Source organism: Nuphar pumila, chromosome 7, assembly GCF_984573655.1.
Source record: "Nuphar pumila chromosome 7, dmNupPumi1.hap1.1, whole genome shotgun sequence".
In the NCBI taxonomy this organism is placed as follows: domain Eukaryota; kingdom Viridiplantae; phylum Streptophyta; class Magnoliopsida; order Nymphaeales; family Nymphaeaceae; genus Nuphar; species Nuphar pumila.
Window position 1 is genome coordinate 105,821,439 of NC_143255.1, and position 14,774 is coordinate 105,836,212.

Here is a 14,774-nt window from a genome sequence, read left to right on the forward strand (position 1 = left end):
AAGAAACCTTATGACCTTAGTCAAGTCGTACAAGATCCAAAATGACAATCGGCCATGAAAGATAAAATTCATGCCCTGAATAAAAACCAAACTTGGACTCTTATTCTTTCCACTAATACTCACAACCTAGTTGGTTGTAAATAGATATATAAAATAAAACATTATGTTGATAGAACAATCATCAGATTCAAAGTTTGCCTAGTTGCCAAGAGGTATGGTCAATAAAAAAGGTATGGATTATTTTGAGAGTTTTAACCCTATCATTAGACTCACATCCGTTAGAATAGAGTTCTCTATTGCAATAAGATGTAGTTGGCATATTCATCGGCTATATGTTAACAATGCTTTATTGCATAAATTTTTAAAGAAAGAAGTGTATATGAGTCAACCTCTAAGTTTTGAAGACAGATGTCACCCTAACTATGTATGCAAGCTTAGTCAAGACTTATGTGGTTTAAAATAGGCTCCACGAGCATGATTTGAAAGGTTGAAGTCATACTTAAAGAAACTCAATTTTATGGAGTCTCATGTAGATTTGTCTCTATTTGTTCACCAAGAACGTGGTGTAAAAATGTACATTCTAATATATGTAGATGACATAATTGTAATTAGAAGCTCTACCTAGGAGGTCAAAAACATCATCCAAGCCTTTGATCAAGAATTTTTCAATTAAGGATCTAGGCCCTTTGCATTACTTCTTGGACATTGAAGTAGAAATTGTTTTGACTCAGAGAAAGTACATTACAAATCTTATAATTAAATTATGTATGATAGACTGCAAAAGTGTTCACCTATGTAACTATAAATGTTTTCCTTTAAAAAAAATTATGAAATTATTAAAAAATCCAACTTAATATAGAAGTATTGTGGGAGCTCTTCAGTATGTCACGTTCACTCGTCTAAACATAACCTTTGCCTTAAACAAGTCATTTCAATTTGTGCATGAGCCCACACAAAACCATTGGATTCACCTCAAACAAGTTTTGTGATATCTCAAAGGAAGTCTCAATTATGACTTACACATCAAGTTGTCCAACAACCTCAGGGTTGCTGGAATCTCTTATGCTGATTAGGCAGGTTTCTCAAATGATCGAAAATCCACTGATGGGTACCTTACTTATTTGTGACCCAATATATTATCATGGAGTTCTTCTAAACAACACACAATTGCTTGCCTAAGTACAAAAGATGAGTACAAGTACATTGCAGGGGTTGTGTCAGAATTAATGTGGCTTAAACAACTCTTAAAATATTTGGGTTTCAATTATCTTCAAGTCCCAATACTCTATTGTGACAAATTGGGAGCTACATATTTGTCAGAACAAAACATATAGAGATTGACTACCACTTTGTTATAGAAAATGTTGCTCAAGGTGATGTGGAAGTCCAGTTTGTTCTGTCTGAAAACCAAATAGTAGATTTCCTTATAATGGCTCTACATGATCCAAAATTTTAATATTTTAAAAACAAGGTTAAACTTAGAGAGATTAGCTTGAGTGAGCGTGTGAAGGAAGATCCATATCTAGGACATGTTGCATTAGATCTATACTAGACAGATCTACACGTTGAGGTGGATCCTGGCCCATACATGGAGGTGGCTCCTCATGTTATAAATATGGATCCCAATCAGGTCTCTCATCTGGATAGTGGTTTCAAACAAAGACTCCTCCTGAACAATGTAATTGAAGTCAAGGACTCCTCTTACAAGAAGCATACATGTAAAGAGGAAACATGTAATCAAAAGGAGTCTAGTTGTAACTGAGTCTACTTATCTACAAAGAAACCTAAAAAACGTGTAACTCTTGGACCCATCTATAAAAATGGGAGAGACCCTCTTTCTGGGGTGTGAAAAATCAGAGAGAAAGACCTTATAGTTGACGTAGGTTACAATTGAACTGAACCACTCTAAAATAGTGTTTTTTCCTTGTGTGTGTGTGGAACCCCAGGCCTCCCGTTTTTACAAGAGAGAGGACAGAACCCTCATCGTCTTTTGGGATTCATAGAGAGAGAGACGAGGGAGATAGGACAAAACCCCATTGTCCTTTGGGGTTCTGTAATAAAAAAAATTATTTTGTTTAACTTTTGAAAAGGAGGTAACAGGGATGGCGTCCCTCCATTAATGTTTTTTGATCAAGACACATGGCACCCATCGGAGCATACATGCCAACAATGATGATCATCGGATGAGTTTAAAGCTCATTTGACGATTGACCTGCTCTGCTTCCGTGAGAATCACTTTATTGTTGACCTTAAGGGCACATTTGGAAGCAAGAAAAACTTTCATAGGAAAAGAAAGTTTTGCATATGAGGTTTTTGATATGAGAAGTTCTACAAAAGAAAGTTTTTAGCTTGTTTGTGTAGCATGTGAAAAAAAACTGAAAACGAAAGAGAAAAATCTTTGTTTGTTTGTTTGTTTGTGCATGAAAAAATTTTCTCATGGTATACAGAAAGCTGGATATTAGACAGTTGAAGCTCTGTAACAACTGAACAAAACAGTTGGTTGATCCAAACTTCAAACATCTTAACAAAGAATTCTCCTTCACTGATTCAGGATACATCTATCATAATTCAAAAAACAAGAATGATCTGTCTCAATTCGCCATTGTATTACTCCACCATCAACTGTATGATGGTGGCCCAACCAATTCGGCCATCAGTTCAATTTCACTCTACTCAAAGGATGACACTTAACTCTATCAAGATCACTAAAGCAATATACAAACTAAAAAAACAAACAAATCAAAGTTAAAATTTAATCAGCACAAACCTCCCATTCATCATTTAACAAAATTAAATCCATCTTACAAATTACACAACTCAAAACTCAAGCACAATTTTCAAAATCCATCTCACAGTACACGGAAACTCAAAATTCAAGAATAAAAACTAATAATATGGGATGATTGCACATCGACGTCAAATTATACTCCCAAAAGTCGAACATAAAATTAAAAAACTCATCTTGATTACAGAAAGACATACCAAAATTATACCAGACTTACAAAATTGAGACTCAATATGCATCGGGACTAAGCTCTAACTGAAACCTAAAACCACACAATCTACAATCAAAGTCTGAACATGAACATCGATCTTTTGCTAAGATCGAGCTTTTAACTAGAGCAAGCGACAAAAGAATTTCATCTTTGAAAAATACACCAAAAAGTTCACATCTATAGCAAATCATACACTTATTTTAAGGCAAATTAACAATGTTATCGAACCAAACCTGCAAAAAAAATCATGGACGTAAAATTCACAGAAACCAACAAAAAATATATCAATCAAACTCAGACTACTGCTTGAAAAAAAAGATAAATTCATAATTGTTTCAAGCATAACACCAACAAGAGCGACCCACCCCACTTTCTTCCTGTCAACAAATTGCGGTGGTGATGAAGGAGAGGAAGACGAAGATGTTGGTGGTGCGGGGGTCAGCTGGGGAAGTCATAAAGTGGGTGTTGATGGCGAAGGAGAAGGGGAGGAAGACGATGATGGTGGTGGTAATTTTTAATAAATGGTACTTACTGCCATGTAAAATAAAATTTGCTTAATTTAATATCAAATTTTGTTGGAAAAATTCGTGACACAGTACCTATCTTTTACCCGAAAATCCATGTCAGGTACAACCTTTTCTGAAATTTCTGATATGATCTTAAGTTTTTCTGACATTAGTCAAAGAATGACTTACACCTATCCTTATACTCACTTAGCTTCCCTGAGTTAAGTACTTTAAGATATCAAAAACACTCTCCTACTTTTATCCAAAATGTACACAAATATCGCGAAATTTATGAAAATCTCAGGATAATATCTTGAGAAATTACGTGAAAATTTAAAACGGCGATTTCTCTTAAGATTTTCAAAATATCATGAGATTTATTAAAAAACATAAATACCGTGATTTAAATGCCATATTTATGTTTTAAATGGCTATTTATCATGAAAAAACCATGTATTTTTATTTTTTAATAATTTTTACTAATATTTTATTATAGTTTTTTATATTTTTAATTAATTGTTTTATTGCCAAGATTTTGCCAAAAATGCAAGATTTTATGAAATTTTTTTAATTTATTGCAAGTTGTTGACATACGAGATTTTGCCAAAAAAAAAAGTGTCACTATGCCTATTTGTTATCCAAAACTGAAAATATGGATATGATCCATTTGGGATCCGGGTCAGAACTCCAGTCCATTTTGGTTATTAGCAAGTTCTTAACATTTAAAGGTGAGTGGATGTAAGTTCATTACTGTTATAAGCTCTATCATGCCTTTTTTTAGTTTATAAGGGTAAGAGAGAAATTTTAGAACACTTTAAAACATACATTTGCTCCCCTTGGGTGCTGTGTGCTTGGAGGTTAACTCAAGGCCCACCATTGTCAGAAAAAAAAATAGAACTATATTAGAAATTTCAAAAATGGTGGTACCCTACATGGGATTTCAGGTAAAAGGTGGGTCTATATCAGGAAATTACACAAACTTGTTTCTCCTTGTCTATCAAGCAATCTGAGGTCGGCCCACGAGGGTGCCCCTCATTTCGCAAGGGTAACTTGTGAACAACACCAGTTCAAAATCCATGTTTGCGAGTCCCTCGTCATGAGGGCGAAGTTGGGGTGTGATTCCTGGTAGGGCATGGGTAGGGGTGTCAACGGGTCGGGTTTACCTGGATCTGACCCGTACCAAACCTTATTGGGTCTGGGTATGGTGATAAATTAGAAGACCTGATTAAGATCCATGTCCAGACTCAAAGGTCCGATTAATATATGGATCTGGGTATAGTTTGTAAAATTGTGTAACAGACCCGGGTTCGACTCGAGTTCCATTAAGACCCATAAATTTTCAATGTAAAAATAATAAAAAATATTATTTTATCGAGTATGGCCCAGGTCTGGTTCATGTATGATTTCTCTTATGGTGGGTCTGATTAAACCTAAGTTCAGACCCGATATCATACCCAAAAATCGGGGCCAGGTCTGATTTCACCTGGGTTAAAACCAAACCCGACCCTTGACACCCCTAGGCACTGGGGATCAAGGGTTTCGGCCAATCTTATCAAGATTCAAAATAATGAATCAGCCCAAATCAATTTGCTTAAAGTTGAATTTGGCCCTACTGAAAAATCAGCCTATTCAATCCCTAATCCGTTGAAACGGCCCTCCTTTTTTAAGTCTTTTTGTTATTTTATAATGATTTTTTGAATTTTAAAACATGAAAGCGACTGTCAGCCTGATTAGATTCAAGCCTAAACAGGCTGATCAATTCAGTTTAGAACCCAATTTTTAATAAGATTGATTTTTACACCAATTCAGTTATACCCGTTATTTTAAAACAAGGAGGTAATTTTGGACCCAACTCTCTTTAACTATTGGGGTCTCTTTCTCAAAAAAAAAAAAAAGAGATCCATATCCATATCTACTCGGCCCGTCCGTGTACTCGGATTTGGAGATTGGTTAATGATATTTATCTTGGGCATGTTTAGTTTTGAGGGTGGGAATCAGAATGGTGCAGATGGGAGTGCCCAAGCGTCGTAACTAAGCTGGTTTGGGGTGAGCACCCTTCCCGCATGTTTTCAGCAGGAATGATCCACTCATCACCTTTCCTTTGCTACCTGAAGGATCATAGACTCCAACTTTCCCCTAGACCCTCTTTTATAGCCTCTGCCGGCGTCCCCATTTTCTCCACCTAACCGATATGGGACTAAATTTTCTTACACTCCTGTGCACATGATATTCCAACATGAGGCTGCCCCCACTTGCTTTATTTTTGTACACGGTGATATGGGTCACATGGTGTTTCAAGTTTCTACCAATGTTGTCAGTATCGGTATCGTTTGGCCAACCATTTAGGTGAATCCGCCGATACTCAAGTGAATCGTTTCGAATGTAAAAAAATAATTAAAAAATATTACGCACGTGTTAAAGATATTAAAATAATATTAACAATAATTTAGGTATTTTTTATATTTATTAAAAAATAGCTGATTCAAGGGTGAAGCGTATCGATTTTGGGACGATACCATACGTATGGGCCAATACTCATTGATACTGACAACAGTGGTTCCAACTTCGTTGGATGGTTCGAAGATCCAGAATTGAACCAAGGGTCACATGGATCAGAACCTGCAGATCATCAGCTTGTCCCCCAACACAATTAGACAAGGCTACTATGACCAGCAAACCAGTGATCTTGGGGGTCTGCCTAACCCCAGCTTGCCTATCAAAAAACAAACAAACAAACCAGTGATCTTCGAGTGTTTTAGATTGTATTTGATCGGCTGGACAATGCTGCCCAGACAGAACGGGCGGCGTTTGTCCAGAACCCATCAGTGTGCAACTGGCGCATCCCATGCAAAGGAGTTGTAATGCAGCGTGCCGGACTCTACTTATTCCATGCTCCCAGGTTTGTCTTTTGTATATCAAACATGAGACACCAGCCGTTGGGGCCACATTGTCCCAGCAACGGGATTTGTCTGGTGTGTCAAACACGCCGAGCGGGATTCATCTAGGACAACTCGTCATAAATGAGTATGTCCAGGACAAAGTTTTGGTCTCAGGTTCCACCATGTTTGTCCTTCCAAATTGGGATGCAAGTGCGGCTTGCTGTTTTATGGTGGCCGGGTCGAGTCCAACGCATCCAACGTGCCCTAGACATGGTGTAACAAACTTCTAAGTGATGACTACATAAGCCCCATAGTTGAGGGAAAACCCTGGGTGAGGCCCCACGACCACCCTTCCTTACATGGCCTACCTTTGAACACACGTGCACCAACAGGGTTTGATATGGCGTCTTCAACCACCGCGGTGGTAAGCTCCATCTGGTGCAGCGGCACACTAAATGTGTGCAATGTAATTGCTACTGATCTGCCCTCCCTTTTACAAGAAAAGCATGAGCTAAAAGTGAAAGACATGTTACAATCTATTTGGTTCATCCTGGGGAGAGATCGAGCTTACAGAACTAATGAAACTTAAAATGTGAATGTTCTGTTAAATCTTCGTTTTTTTTGTTCCTTGAATCAAAGTATATGTTTCATAGTTACTAAGAAACAAAATGGATACCAGAAGTGATACATGAAGCAGAAGCGGGGAACCTAGAGCTAAAAAAGTAGTGTGAAACAAGAAGCTGGATACGTTTGTGAAAGAAAGGGAAACACAAAAAACAATATAAAGCACGGGCAAAAGCAAATAAAAAATAACAACACAAGTAAAAAATCATATAAAACCAACATGTAAACTTGTTATAAATATATACATTATTTTTTAATACGAAAAACATACAAAGTTACAAGTGAAAAGTGACAAGAAGCAAGAGGGTAACATTAAGGAAGCTAAAGGGAATCAATTTCAGCAATGAGGAAGTGGGCTTCCTACTAAAAGAATCAAGTTTCTTATATTTTGGAAGCGAGTTTCCCAAAGCTTCCCCTCCTTTCGAAGGAGGGGGGGAGATTCTCCCTTCCGAAGCAGGCTTCCGGGAAAGCAAGCATCCCATGTAACAAGAAGCTTTTAGTAACTATGACATATTCTCTAAACTTTTACTGATTATGTATTAAGCTTTCCCGTAACACAACCCTTAACTTTTTCCTTTATTGATGCCACCAGTAAACTCCCCTTGACACATCCATTTGTTCACTGTGTCTGCTCTGATCATGCTGAACATCTGCACTAACATTATATGCCTCTTCTTCTGTTGCTCTTTGATCGCCAAACACTCGTAGGTACTGGTACATGGAGATTACTAAAAATATGGGACATCTCTCTCGCTCTTCTCTCTGTCTTTTGTACCTGACAAAGGCATCTTTCCCTCAAGAAAGTCAAACAAATTTGTAAATCACATGTATACCAAAATGCATTGCATGTCATTAAAAAAAATATAACTGGGGCAATATTTTGCACAATGATGCCCTCCATCCATCTTTACAGTTCGAGGCCCCAATAGTAATTTTCTGATAAGCGAGGCCTCTTCGGCCAAAAGAAAAGCAGGTTATCCCACGCCAAACTAAAGAGCAGCTGAAGGAAATCACAATGCCGAAACAAGTCAGCCGCAGATCCCTCCACCTTACAACATAAGATACATCAGACTGTCACTAAAACCTCTCTTGTGTTTAGTTTAAGGACCTTCTCCAACGAAGCAAGCTACAAAGAAGGTTGTCGATCCAGGTCCCCAAATGCTATGTTTCGGGAAGAAACATATACCTGAATCCTGCATTGATCAGTAACAGGCTCTCCACCAAGAACTTGTGATCTTCAGAACAGCACCGGAGTATTTCATTTCACTTGACCACCTCTGGATATGTGCCCTCTAGGAGTTTTCAGGAGATCTAACCAATCCCCCAGCTCATTTTCTTTGATATCTCTTCTAAACTGCATACCCAGCCTTCACCGATTTGTGGCGCTGGACACACACACACACACACACACACACACACACACATATATATATATATATATATATATATATATATATATATATATATATATATATATATATATATATATATATATATATATATATACTGCAACAGCTAGCTTAACCAATAAACATCTTCCACATTTAGCACTTACAACCTGACATGGCCGCCCGACCTGTTTCCCACCCCCACTTTGTACCAAATATGCACTTCATAACCAACGGGGGCTCCGCTTGTCTGGTAGGAGCAGCTAGTGCACGTCACCTTGTGTTGGGAAGTTGCAAGTTCAAATCCCAATGGTATCAAAGTATAACTGGTAGGGGTCAACCCTTGGATCGTATTTTTTGATGAAAAAATATGATTTTTTAAATCACAAAATTTTGTGTTGTCAACCATTGATTTTTTAATCACCAAAAAATTCCTGAACACAGTCAGATTACGGCAATTTAAATGTCGATCTTCACTAAATGAATGATGTAGATCACATCTAGGGGGTCATATTTGATAAAAACAACATGCATCAATGAAATCTCAATGGGGTATGAAGATAGAGATGACATAGCAGATGAGTGGAACCGATTTGCACTCAAGCTTTTATGTAGTTTTTGTCCTATCATACGTCTCTTAATTCTTGCAAAAAAACATTTGAGATGTCTTCTCTTTATTGTTAACCAAGCAAATTTCCCTTGAAGCTACATTGTAAGTCTTTCTAAATCAATGAAAAGTATATTCAAGTCTTTCTTTCCCTTTAGCTTTTTCAACTAGGTTGTCTTAATAATAAACAACTTTTGTTACTTATTGTCCTTCTCGATAGGGGTAAAAAAGGGTCTAATTCAGGTTAGGTCATGGTTGATATGAGCCCAGCACCGGCCCTTGAGCGATTGATTCAAATCTAGATCCAAATCTGATCTAAATTAATAAGCTGGTATAGGATCAGGATTCAACATGCATATTGTGATACCACACAATAAAAAAAATGAATAGGAATGGGGGTTTTACATGTAATAGAAAAGGGGTCAGATTCTCTTTCCCATGCTTTGCCACAAAACCACATTCCAAATGCAACAGCAAATCAACAATTTATCACATACATTTTTTCCTACAGATATCAAGGACAAAAAAAGTGCAAAGAATGAGAGGAGGCGATCCACAAACTCATGAAACGTAATGATGGACACAGCCACACAGGGAACATGCTGCTGACAAGATGAAAGATGTCCTGAATACCCCAAGGTTCTCATGCAAAATACAAACCAGATTATTTAGCTTGGCAGTTGCTCTAAGGTGACAAGCCAAATGTACCATAACAAATTCCCAAAATCATTCAAGTGAAATTTCATAATATAATTGGCCGTTTCATGAGCTACATATGTACAAACATGCATGCATAACAAAGCACAAGTAAATTGTCCAAATGGTTTCCACTTTCCAGAGTATTAATTGCCACATCAGGAAAAGTTTTCTGATGAACTGACAATCCCACAGATTATTTCTACTGGATCTTGCAACAAAAAAATTCTGGAATGTTTAGGCTCAGATGCATTATCTCAAGATTGCATCAGAAAAAAATAAGTGCTTTTATAGTTCATAAAAGAGCCTGAACCTAGTTCATCAGGGTTTTCATCCTCTACAACAAGAAGAAAACAAATACTTGAATTCATATAAAATTAAGATGATTATACTCCCAAGACATAGATAAACGTGTAATAGAATTCTCATGAAGCTTTAGAAAAAGAACTGCTGCCTCATTCCAATGATTTCTAAACCCACTTCCATATTAACTAGAAATTTTCTCGACAAGCACTACAAACAGGAAATAAAAAAGAACCTATCCTAACCAACCTCCAATGGATAAAACTCCTAGAAAGTTCCAGAAAGCCAGTACAGAAAGTAAATAAGGAATAACGCAAATGTTTTAAACTAAAGGAACAAGTCAGCAGCTTATTTCACTCACGTTTGATGCCGATCAAAATGAACAGGCTTTTGATATATTTAGTTCCAATTATTGATTGGCTGCTGCATAGATGTATTCTTTCAAAATCCTACTGTGTGAACTCGGAATTGAATAACCTGTTCTTGATAATATTTCTCAACACTGGGAGCAAACCAATAAGAGCTATCTGAATATGTTCTGAGCTATTCAACCGAATACTAACTTGCCCAGCACCTCTGTTGTTCAAATTTGCACGAGCAATCATGTTTGTACCTCTTCCCACAGGGAACTGAGACTGTAGATTACATCCAATAGCAAGATCTCCATGCCAGTCCATGACAGAGAGACCAAGAATAGATAGTGTCTGACCTATGGGATAGTCCTTGTCTCTGAGAGTAGCTTCCAGGCTACCACCATAAGCTACATCTCCTCTGCCAGCCATAGCACCACCGGCCATGACCACCTTGAACCTCTTTTTAATCATCAGCTTGTCCTCAAACTTAAGGCCAGCTGTCAGAGCATCACCCAAAAGTGAAACCGAAAGACCAGCTGCAGCCTTGTTACACCTGTAGTTAATGAACCTTGTTTCACTACGCAATGTATATGCAATGTCCTTCCCAAGCGTCTGCATGTCAAAACCCAAATTGGTTGCTTTTCCTTCTCCATGTTTTATTGAACTTGCACATTCTAGCTGAAGATTGGACTCCCTCTTGTCCTTAGAAACTTGACCAGAGATGGATATAGGGATTTTATCTTTTATCACAAACAACCTTTCCACGTTGAGTCCTTCATAACCAACATCATGATCCCAGCCATGAGTTTCTAAAACTGGCCTAACAAGCCACTGACTTGATGTATCAAGGTAACGATACCTGTGTGTGGGATTGTCAGCATCAAAGGAAGCAGGTAATGTCATGTCCGGCATAGGAACAGGCACTGACGCTGCACCACCACTTTCCTCTTCCATATTTTCATTAGTCTGCTGTTTACCTGATGCTGCCATTTTTTTCAGCAGCCTGCGACGCTTTTTCTCCTCCTTCAACTGCTTTTTCATGAAAAGCTTTTCTCGGTAGTCCAGCTCATCGAAATAAGCCTTTTGTTGTTCTTTGTTCAACTTAGATATCTGTTGCTTGGTTAAGCGCTTAAACGGGGGCAGCTCATCATATTCACTCTCATCGTCGGAATCAGAAGATTCATCCAAATCATCATCCGTAGCATCCTCATCACCAAACTGTTCCTCAGGAAGTCTTAGTTGAGGTTTTTGCTGGAGAAGGGAAGACAGAAGGAATGGCAAAGGAGGAACTCTTGAACGCATTCCAAAAGGCTTTCCAGGAGGGCTGGTTTGCAACTTGAGAAGTGCATTAGCTTCTGAAAGAATCTTTGATGCAAAAGAGAGCAGCAGCAAATGTGGCTTCCAAACCTGCCCATTTGGCAAGACTCTTTGCCCAGCCCTGTTTGTCCTGCAAGCAGAATGATTCTCCACCAACGAAACAGGGTTCATCAGCCTCATATCTCCCGCTGCTTGGCGGATGGCTTGTTGAACAACATGAGAGCGCTGTGCAACAAACATTTCATAACTCAGTGTACCATTTGGCCCTTCAGGTGGAGCAGATGCAGCATGAGTCAACACCACGATGGCATTAAACCACACTGCAGGTCCAAAAATATCAGTTATTGTACGTAGCAATAGCAAATCTCCGTTATCCCTAGTCTGCATATCTAGACGATCAAGGTACAAAACAATGTCTGGAGGAGTCTTTTTTATAAAGCTTTTGACAGAATGGAGGATCTTCTCATTGCGCCGCTGATCAAGAAAGGAAGATAGCAGCCCTGGAGTGTCAATCACCCTTACCTTGATTCCCTGAACTGTCCCCACAACAGCCTGGACTTTCTTTGTGCCCATCTGAAATGCATCTGTGTTAAATTTGACCTCATCAAAAATGGAATTGATGGTGGCACTTTTTCCTACTCCTGTCTTTCCAAGTACCATAATGGTGCAAGAGAAATCGAGGGCATCCCGGCCTGCCGCTTCCAATTGCTCTGCCAGGGCACTTGCTCTGTCAAAGCTAAATGCCCCAGCTCTACTCCCCCGAAGCTGTTCTGCTAGACCAAGCCTGTAAAGAACTTGGGCCACCACGGGATTATGTGGAGTCTGCCCAAGCCTATGAGCCAGGCGCAAAAATTTCACTCGAATCATCTGAAGCTTTTCACGAGTCTCACTGTCCTCATCTGTTTCCCCATTGGCAGTTTCTTCAGTGACATGAGATCGAGCTGGAGGCACAGTTCCGTTAGCCCGTGCCTGCTGCTGGCTACGAGGTACTGGCTCTAACGGGGAAGCAGATGATCCGAGCCCAGCAGGCCGAGGTGGAGGAGTAGGCCTATCACTGGAAGTTCCAATCGAGGAACCTCCCATGGATCTCATACCAGATTTATCGGTAGCCACACTTGGCTTTGCATGCACTTCAACTTGACTTGAGGCATCCAACTGCATGGACGGTGATGTTTTTCTTTCATCGTGTCTACTAGCAGTTGAATTACCATTAATTGCAGACTGATCATTCTCATTCAAGATGGATTCTTGAACCTTATCTTTTTCTTCCAAACCATTGTCACTAGTTTCCAGGTTGACTTGAGACGAATAGTAGGATTCAATTCCATTAGTCCGTGCTTGCTGCTGAGAACGAGAAACAGGCTCTAATAAAGGGAAAGACGACCCAAGGCCAGCAGGACGAACTGGGGGAAGAGGCAACTCCTTGGAACTTTCAGTTGATGAACTAATTAATGTTGCTGTCATTGCACTAGATACCTCAGTAGCTATGGTTGATTGAACCACATGTTTATGCTGCAGTTCTTGAATTGATCTCAACAGTACAGATGTTGCCGGTTCTGTTTCAGAAGAGTTATCAGAAGTTTCCTCATCATGATACATTGAAAATCCTGCAGTTTCATTCAATGCGGATTCTTCTTCTTTGCCTTTACTGTTCATTTGCACTTCATCAGTTGGGTTAAACTGCTTATCCTCATCTCCAGCAGACATAAGGCCAACTTCTTTTTCTTCACCATCATCTTCTTCTTCTTCTAAGGTTCCATTAATGTGTCCACGCTGAGCAGTCTCGACATCTTCCACAGCTGATTCAACCGAACCAGACAGATTCCTCTTGCCTATCCCGGTGGAAACATCCTCAAGAGGTCGACTTAGAGCCTCATTCTCTTTTTCATCAATATCATTATCGGTTTGCATACGCTGATCATCCACACCTTCAAACTTCTCTTGAACAACAGCATTCTCCTCACAGGATTCCTCTTTGCCACACTTGAAATCCTTCAATCCACTATCCACCGAAATATCGTTCGCCTCTCCATCAACATCTTCAATGTGCGGTATAGATTCTGCAGAATCAATTTCTGCACCATTCGAATAATCCATGGGGAACTCAATCTGATTAGGTTCAGTATTGCCTAAAGAAGCAGCATAATTGATTCAGTAAAAACAAAATTTTGAAAGAAAACTACTAAGTAAAAACATTGAGAGAGCCAAAACACGGTGAAAAGGGATAATCCACCTGCTTGTTGATGAATTGCTTCCGCAGAATCACATTCCCGGTCGATTTCTCTATCTTCAATCACAGGCTCCCCGTGTTCGGCAATTTCAGACGCATGTTGCCCGCCTCCACCAATTGGTGACTCCTGCGAGTTCGACCATTCAATATGGTCGCTCGCTCCAGCATCTCTATTCCCTTCTTGCGAAGGATGTTCCGACGGTTCTTCGAATTTCTCCAGTTCGTGGACCACCAGAGACTCCTGCGGCAGTTTCTCCGCCTTCCCGTCCCCATTTCCCGCCATTCTTTCTTCCTCTTCCAAGCACCGTACACATTTTTCCCCCTCCACGGCTTCCTCAAACGCATCGTCTCCATCCAGATCCTTCATTCTGCCATCCAACCTCTCCACCACCTCCTCCTCAGCTACGGCCGACTTCTCCGGACCACGACAATTATCGACGATGCCATCGCCATTCTCGGCCATGATCAAGTCAAGTTCCACCTCAGGTTCCAAACCGAACCCTAATTACCCATTAAAGAAACCAAGAAAAGAACGGCAAGAAAGGAACAATCAAAACAAGAAAACCCTAACCAAAATCGGTTTTAAAAAAGACAAAACCGCATTCTTTTTCAGAAAACCAACACCACCATGAAAAGATGAAAACCAAACCGAACACCCCACAAGAGTTTACTGAAAAAGCAGAGGAGAAGACTCGAAAAAAATCACACTCAAGGCATCAGAAACAGAAAAAAAGGAGGACCCAAATGATTTTTTTGTTACCTGATTCAGTGAGGGCGAAGAGACGAAGGAAGGAGAGGGAGCTCTCTCTCTCTCTCTCTCTCTCTCTCTCTCTCTCTCTGAGACGAAGGAAGGAGAGGGCTCTCTCTCTCTGAGA

The 14,774-nt window shown here is 39.5% G+C and overlaps 1 protein-coding gene and 1 non-coding gene across 2 annotated transcripts; both read right to left on the minus strand.

Annotated features, from left to right (window-relative positions):
• Nucleotides 1–5,492: 5,492 nt before the first annotated feature.
• On the minus strand, nucleotides 5,493–5,602 carry LOC149832770 (small nucleolar RNA Z279/snoR105/snoR108). Its single transcript, XR_016433481.1, has one exon. It is a non-coding gene; the product is annotated as a small nucleolar RNA Z279/snoR105/snoR108 (small nucleolar RNA).
• Nucleotides 5,603–10,160: 4,558 nt separating this feature from the next.
• Nucleotides 10,161–14,709, minus strand: LOC149832771 (translocase of chloroplast 120, chloroplastic-like). The gene is made up of 3 exons (XM_090014704.1): nucleotides 14,660–14,709; nucleotides 13,903–14,400; nucleotides 10,161–13,798 (listed from the first exon to the last, which is right to left on the minus strand). The coding sequence occupies exons 2-3, from the start codon at nucleotides 14,360–14,362 to the stop codon at nucleotides 10,449–10,451; spliced, it is 3,810 nt and encodes a 1,269-aa protein (XP_089870830.1). The 5' UTR covers nucleotides 14,363–14,400; nucleotides 14,660–14,709; the 3' UTR covers nucleotides 10,161–10,448.
• Nucleotides 14,710–14,774: the final 65 nt, after the last annotated feature.